Below are 8564 nucleotides of genomic sequence, written 5' to 3' on the forward strand. Positions count from 1 at the left end.
TAGCTGCCTTCAGCCCAGGTCATGGTCCCAGGGTCCTGGGATCGAGCCCCCTCTTCAGGCTTCCTGCTCTCTTTGCTTCTGCTGTTCCCTTTGCCACTGCCTGCTCTTCTCCCTACTTGTGCTCTCTCTGTCTCAAATAAATAAAATTTTCAAAGAAAAAGGGAGGGGGGGAAGAAAGAAAGAAATTATTTGAATTAAAATTTTCAGTCTCATAGTACTTTAAAAACAAATCAAAATATAAACTGTCTTAAGTAGCTTTTGGGGAAAGGATATTTCTTTCCCAGTTAAGTATATTTATTGCAGATAAATCTGCTTTGGTTGTATTATTGTTTAAATAAAAACTTACTTCATGAAATAGTTTTTCAAATCACATCTTGCCACAGACTATAATTTTAAGAAATGTTACATAACACTACTGTATTCTTCATTGAGCGCTAATTATAAACTTTAAAAATTGTCAAATTAACTGTCAGAACTTTATTGTTTTTTAATGATGCTTTCTTTCTACTGTAGGAACAATTTACTGCAATGAGAGATTTATACATGAAAAATGGACAAGGCTTTGCATTAGTTTATTCCATCACAGCACAGTCCACATTTAATGATTTACAAGATCTGAGAGAGCAGATTCTTCGAGTTAAAGACACTGATGATGTAAGCTGAGTTCCTAATAAATATATTTAATTTCAGACTCTCAGTGTAGTGATATCCAATTTAAGGGTTTCAGTTTAAATGGAATTTAAAGGTCATGTGTTTTGGGGAGGGGGATTTCAAACAATTTTTTTCCTAGAAGGTAAAATATCTTTACCATTCGTGCATATTTTCAAATATATATAATGTGGAAAGTGAGAAATAACTTTCCTCTCTCCTTAGCCTGTGTAAAATAAACGTTATACCCTTCCTATTTTTAAATAATGTGTTTGGTGGGGCAGAAGGAAAGATGTGGGTGGCAGATGTTACTAATAGATATCTGGGTATATTTCTGGTAGACCTAAGAGCCTTTCTAACAAGAATCAAAACTACATATGAACACATCTCAAGCAACTGACAGAAAACTAACATAATAATACTTTTAAAAGGAAGCCAACCAGTACATTAAATTCTAACATTAATTTGCATGTCCCTTACGTGTACCATAATGGAGTTTAATCCCTGTATTAAACTTCAGAAGGATTACTTTAATTCCTTATCATACTATAGATAGCAGTGGTTCTCAAAATTGATCTTGCATCAAAATCACTTGTAAATCTAGTTAAAACAGATAGCCAAGCCTCACTCCCAAAGTTTCTGATTGAGTGGGTCAAGAATACTGCTCAAGATTTTACATTTCTAACAGATTTCCAGATGGTGTTGATGCTGCTGAGGTCCAGGAACCACACTTTTTAAAAATCACTGTATTACATATATAATTTAATTATAAGCAAATATTGTGAGGGTTCAGAGGCATCTGTGGGAAATGTTGCCATTTCTTAGACTTCTGAAACAGGAGAACTTTGGGGTATGCTCACATATTTATAGCTCAGTTACCATTTCTCAATTAGTAAATATTTTCTATTGTCTCTGATAATAGTTTTCTTCTTCTGTCAGTTACATTAAATAAGTATGAATATAAAATTCTGTGTCTATTCCTAAAAACCAAAATTCTTGATATTCCTAATTTGGATCTTTTTCCAAAAATTCTCTAGAAAGCCAGCCTCCAAATGATTAATGGGAATTTTGCAGAATAAGTATTATTTCTCTCTATCGTGTCTTCGTAAAATAGACATCAAATGATTAAGGTGGTCTAAATATTTAATAATTTAGGATGATTTTACTTTCTGGCTTTTTAATATATATTATATGAGAAACTAAAAATTCTACGTAAGGGCTTTCCAAATTTCTCCTTTTTGTGTCATGAAATGGAGAATGATTATTTGATAAATGCATGTCAGTAAACCAGAAAACTTGAAGTTACTTCACATCCCTTAGAAAGACTTTTAAAATTTTGAAATGTATTGGCTTTTCATAGTAATACTCTCTTATAATTTATTTTTTAAAAGGTTTTGTGTTTTGCTAACTATATTTAGTTATAAATCCATTGGGACGTAATTTTAAGGGTTTTTTTTTTTTCCTTTCTTAAAAGTAGATCATAGCTAGTTTTCTAAAAATTTCACGTGAAGGATTCTTAACAGGCATTCATATTAATGAAATTAATGGATTTTAGTTACTCAATATTTTTCTCTGGCATATAAAGTAATCCTTAGGGTTGACTCTTAGAATTCTTTGGTTTTGCCATAAGAGATTCTTAATCTCAGGAAACAAACTGAGGGTTGCTGGAGTGGAGGGGGGTGGGACGGACGGGGTGGCTGAGTGATGGATATTAGGGAGGGTATGTGTTGTGGATGACACTATGTATTGTGTAAGACTGATGAATCACAGACCTGTACCCTTGAAACAAATAATACATTATATGTTAATTTTTTAAAAAATTCTTCTGTTTTGAATTTATATAACATACTTACTTTTTTTTACCCTCACAATTTTTTTGTATTTTTAGGTTCCGATGATCCTGGTTGGTAATAAGTGTGACTTGGAAGATGAAAGAGTTGTAGGAAAGGAACAAGGTCAGAACCTAGCAAGACAGTGGAACAACTGTGCGTTCTTAGAATCTTCTGCAAAATCAAAAATAAATGTTAATGAGGTATGGTAAAATACACTTTAAAAACTCGATTTGGAATTCAACATTTAAAATTAATGAAAAAATAATGTGTGTGTATTAACACAACCTTAGGTTAATGTTTGCTCTGGGTGCTTTGTTGATCTTATAGACAAAAATCTTATGTTAATATATGTATGTTAATAAGCAACAGTGCTAGAATTTGCTCAGAGGAAAAAGAAGACTAGGTCACCTGGGTGGCTCAGTCAGTTAAGCATCTGTTCGGCTCAGGTCATTATCCCAGGCTCCCTGCTCAACAGGGACAGTTTTCCCTCTACTCCTCTTACCTGTTCATGATCTCTCAAATAAGTAAAAGTCTTTAAAAAAAGAAAAGGGAAGACTGGACAGAAAAGGTTAGGGGAGGGAAAGACAGGATTAAGTATTCAGGTGTATATATGTAGCGATGAAGGATGTTTTGTAAAAGATGGAGACAAATTTAAGAAGGCCTGCATGGTTCTTGCCTTGAAGGGGCTTAAGTCATGTGGTAGGGTAAAGATAACATAGGGAAGATTTGAAGAGTAAAGGATTGTTTTCTTTGAATGATATTAAATGTTCTAATGAATGACAGTAAGATCTCTGCTGCTCCTTAACTCAGTTCTTATTTTAAGGAGAGAAATTTTAGCACTCCCAAAAAATAAAAGTATTTGATAGTTATAAGTTTTACTTATTCCTTAGCTGAACAGAATATTTGTTGGAGTTCATATATATACGTGGAGTTCAGGTTTTCAGTTTATTTTTTCCATTTTTTTGTTTTTGGGGGGTTTTTTCCTAATTAAAAAAACAACCAAAAAAACAACCCAACTCTGTTTGCAGATCTTTTATGACCTAGTGCGGCAAATTAACAGAAAAACTCCAGTGCCTGGGAAGGCCCGCAAAAAGTCAACATGTCAGCTGCTTTAATATATTAGATGCATTGTAGCTCTGAGCCAGGTATGTTAATTTATCTTTCCCTCTATTTTTATATTCTTTTCCTCTAACTTTTAACCTCAGCTTCATTAAGGACACTCTTTCAAGAAAACAAGTATAAAATGTTTTGTTGTTGTTAAAAAAACCAAGATTACTTCTCTTTAAGGTATCCATGAGTTAGAATGATATCCTAGTAATTAAAATAACTATTTCCTTTATATATCATCATCAAAAGTAGGGTATTCCACATAAGTGAATATTCTAGGTAAGTTCATCCAATATATACTTATGCCCCATTGGAACACTGGTTTGCGCTGACAGTACAGTGATGAACAAAACCAACCTTCTTTCCTTGCCTTAAGCTATTCAGGTCTAGTGGAAGAGTTAGACAATTGAAAAATACGATAAATGAGGGATAGACTAGGTCCAGCACAGTACTAGTAATAAGAACCCCTGACACAGTTATCATATGCTAGCTAGCACTCTTAACTATTATCCACATATTCATTGAATTCTTACAACAATCCTATGATGCAAGAACTATTATTGTTCCCATATTACATATGAGAGAACTAGAACACAAAAAGATTACTACTTGTTCAAGCCCTGCAGTTAGTAAATATAGGAGCCAAAATTTGAATCCTATGATCTGAGCGCATGGCTCAGAATTTGAGTGATGAACTGGCTCCCAAGCCCATGCTTAGTCGTTATGCTCTTATGGGTACTACAGGAGCATGAATAACTGTAACCCCAAATTAGTCAGATGTAAACTGCGGACTCAGGGAAAATATGTCAAAGTAAAAGACATCTAAGCTGATATCCGAAGAGTTGTCAGGCAGAGAAAACCACAGAAACAGCTCAGAGATGAGACAGCAAAGGAAAACTAAACATATACAACATTTTTATATGGTTTTTGAAAACAGTCATATTAAATGATTTAATACTTGTAAATCAGATCACTGCCTGGTACTTGGTAAACTTACCTTCAGCTATTAGCTGCTGCTCTTTGCCAATAAGAATGGCTTATTGCTCCTTTACCATTAAAACTATATTTTACTCTACCCTTATTCTGGGAGCTTGTAATGTTTGTGGCTCTCCTCAAGGACCTCTTGAAGATTAAATGTAAATGACCTTCTATGGTAGCACACTTTAATCTTCGAGAGTTTGTCCCTACTCTTTATTTAAGGTTTTCTGTTTAGAGATACATGCTCTCATTCCTGATAATCCTCTCAATCCTCACCACATGTCCATTCCTAGGAGCACACATGTGTGTAAACTCATATACTCCAATCTGTCCTATCTAATTTGCCACCGTTGGTTTGCTAGGATTTAGAAAATTTACCAAACTCATTCAGACTGAGGACTTAAAGCTCAAGGCAATTGCCTCAACAGCCATATCAATATTAACATTGTTTCTGGAACTTGCAACAAGTCTAAATCCCAGAAAAACAGTAAAAAGAAAACTTTCTTTAGCCCAGAAGTGTATGCAGAAAATCATCCAAAGTAAATAAATACTTGGCAGACAATGAGTTCTAATTTTACCTTTTTTTATATCGCTCACAATTTTTTGAAGTTTAATTACATAGGATTTTCGTACAAAACCAGCTTTTTCTAACCTCCATCAAGTTGATAGAATTTGTTTAAATATGAAATTAGAATGTTTATAACTGTCGACTATAAAGAGCCATCATGAAATAAATTATTTTTTGTCTACTTCTCTGAACCAGCTTTGTAGCTACTCTTTCTGGAAGAGTAAGGAAGAAAGGTTTTGATTTTCAGATACTAGAAACCCTGATTAGATGTACATTCTATCCTTACGATGTAATTCTAGGATTGGAAACACTCATTTTGTTAATATGGCTATCTTTTTAAATCCTAATTCTAATAAAGTTGACCTGAACTAAAATATTAATGTGGTTTTTTTGGTTTTTGTCTTTCTGCTTTGAATCTTTGGAAGATAATACACAGAAATTTGCACTAAGGTACCTTCCCTTTCTGGGTCTAAAAGTTAATTTGACTGACTTTAAAGAGGGCAGCAGAGTAGATGAAGTCATTCTGAAAAGATAAAAATGTCTACCTATGCTTCGCTTGCTATGAGTTGTGTGGTGCATTGTCATACATTGTCATGAATGTAATGACAAGAGCTTGTATTATATTCATTTCTAACACATAAAACACTGTTGCTTTAATGTATACCTATGGATCTGTAGTCTGCTGTTTTCAACGCCATGTTTTCAATTTAATTTTCTCCTTTCAACAGGTCTGAAGAACTGTTGCCCAATTCAACAGTGCCAGCATTCCAACTTTGTTAAACCTACCAACATCTTAAATGGACTTTCTGTGGTGGTACCCTTTAAGAGGCGGATGAAAGCTACTACATCAGTTTGCACATTCTGATCACTTTCCAGTATCACAAGAGAGATTTTTACTTATATAATAGTCCTAGAGTATGCAGCTGGTAAAACCAGAGGCTACAATCCAGTATTACTGCTAAGAGACATTTTTCATCCACCAATGTTGTACATGTATAAAAATGGTGTACTGTATACTTTAACATACCCCGTACTTTGTATTGGAGAGTACAATAATGTAAATCCTAAAAGCACCACTATTTTAGCATAATAAAAGAAAGTCCAAAGAGCTCCTATATAGACTACTCCAGATAACTTTGCTTCTTTGATACTTGTAGCTTATTGTAATTTTTTTTAAGAAATTCAAGGTCATTATCATTGTATTGTACAAATAAGCGCTTTGATTAACACAGCTATATAGTTTTTTTAATTTTTAAAAAAACCTGTGGAGACAGTGATCTTGTCTTTAAAATATGATAGTCCTTTCAGTATAATGTCTTAGATTAAAGACATTGCCTTTAATATCTGTTGGGAAGGAAATGTCCAGACTTTTCAAATCTTTTATTATATGTTTCCTTTTTTGTTTACATAGGGAACCATGTTTATAGTTGTGTGTACAGTGGGGGTCTACAACAAGAAGTGTATATTTTCAAACAATTTTTTAATGATTTAACAATTTTTGTAAATCATTTTCAGGCTTCTGCAGCTGTAGATTCTCACTGTGAATCCCTTGCTTGCTCATGCATAAGTGTATTTGCAATACCAAATATACAGGTTTAGTATTTTTGCCTGTTAGTGATTGTTTCACATGTGTAACGTTTTGGTTGAGATGTTAAATGGTGGACGAGTACTGTGGATGTGAATGTGGGAAGTAATTTTAATCATGTGTAATTGGTCACAAGGCCTAAGTTGCAGTAACTATTGCTGTTTTATTTAACAATGCCTTGTTGCTTTGTATGCATTAACCGTTTGGGTGTAAAGATTGTGTGTCTATCCAACAGGGAGCCACAGTATTTAAATTGACCAACCTAATGTTACAACTACTTTGAGGTGGCCAAATGTAAACTAAAAGCCTTAATTAAAGTGGTGCAATTTTGTATAACTTAGCATCAGTAGTTCAATAAATTTGGATTGCCATGCAAGGGCTTGCATTATAATTACTTGCCACTTGAATGTTTTGTGTAATGTTTAACAGTGCTAGCAAATAAATTTGGGTTTAACTTCCTTTTAAATGTAACAGGTGCATTTTACATAGTGTGGTTTCATAATTTAACATTTGGGCAAGCCAGGTTGATTCATTGATTACAGAAATAATGAGTGAAAGATATCAGATTTTTTCCCCCAGTAGTGTTTGAATATCCACATAACCATCTTTTGAATTTTGGAGGGGGGGGTAAGAATTTTGTAAATCAAGCAGTATTACTGACGAATACATGCTTTTTGGGTAATGTTCAGTAGCTCTTTGAGGTGTAGGAGAAAGAATTGAAAATACTTTGATAGATGTTATGCTTATGGATTTTTAAAAATATATAAGATGAAGTTATATTTAGAATGTTATGGTTATAAAGATCTTTGAAGTGGACTCAAGAACTAATTTCTTTATAGAGGATCTGTCTTTTCCTTAGGTGTGCTATAATTCAATTCTTTTTGAAGTTTTTAAACAAATCTTAATCTTTCTCAAAGTATTTGCCAGTCACTAAAGCATATCCACAATCAACTAGTGATATCATCTAATTTAGGGGTGTCTGTTAATCTCTTAAAGATACATCCTATTTGAATGGAACATTTAAAGGCTTTCATTTTAGGAAGAAAAAGGTATTATTCCTTACAAATTTAACTCAAGGAGTTCCATGTATTTAAAGGTTTTATGTATCTAAAGAAAAAAAATATTCTCTCAGAAGACCCACTTAATTAAGAGACTTGTCTTGGCAGAACTGGTTTTATTTATAGCCATTAAGAGAAACCCCCCCCCCCCAATTGTGGCATTATAGAGCACAAAATCACTTCAGTTTACTATATCCGGTTACACCCATTTGACCTTTGTAGGTACCACCATTAATTCAGTTAATTTTAGGGTGAGGGAGAGGGAGAGAGAGAATCTTCGAGCAGACCCTGCTTGGAGCAGGGAGCCTGACGCTAGGCTTGTTCCCACAACCCTGAGATCATGACCTGACCTGAAATCAAGAGTTGGACGCTTAACCAACTGAGCCACCCAGGCACCCCTGAGTTCTAGGTTCTCGAAAACAAATATTCAGATAAGTATAGGTGTTCTAGGTCTGAGTGTAGAGCAATAACTGAGATCAATTTAGGACCCCGCCCTATTATAGGGTTTCTCAGCCTCAGCAGTATGGTGTTTTATGCTGGATAATGAGTTGTTGGGGAGCGGTAATGTGCATTATAGGATTTTTAGCAGCATATCTTTTATCTACCCTTTAGATGCCAGTAGTACCACCCCCGCCCCCAAGTTGCAACCACTGAAATTGTCTCCAGACATTGCCAAGTGTTCTCCAGTTAGATTCAGGGGTGGGAATGTTGAAGGGCAAAATCACCTGACTGAAAACCACTGACCTGCTGGTAAGCAACACATTAGTTATAGATTAGTTTTAGGGGAA

At 34.3% G+C, this 8564-nt stretch overlaps 1 protein-coding gene across 2 annotated transcripts in view; it reads left to right on the forward strand.

Moving 5' to 3' along the window:
- RAP1B (RAP1B, member of RAS oncogene family) overlaps positions 1 to 7189 on the forward strand; it is a 43742-nt gene extending 36553 nt beyond the window's left edge. For both annotated transcript variants that reach the window (XM_059186268.1, XM_059186269.1), the window contains exons 5-8: positions 514 to 654; positions 2537 to 2680; positions 3509 to 3625; positions 5862 to 7189. In XM_059186268.1, the coding sequence (XP_059042251.1) occupies positions 514 to 654; positions 2537 to 2680; positions 3509 to 3595 (372 nt within the window). In that variant the 3' untranslated portion in view covers positions 3596 to 3625; positions 5862 to 7189. The remainder of the gene's footprint in view (positions 1 to 513; positions 655 to 2536; positions 2681 to 3508; positions 3626 to 5861) is intronic.
- The last annotated feature ends 1375 nt before the right edge of the window (positions 7190 to 8564 follow it).

This window comes from Mustela lutreola, chromosome 8 (genome assembly GCF_030435805.1).
Source record: "Mustela lutreola isolate mMusLut2 chromosome 8, mMusLut2.pri, whole genome shotgun sequence".
NCBI lineage: Eukaryota > Metazoa > Chordata > Mammalia > Carnivora > Mustelidae > Mustela > Mustela lutreola.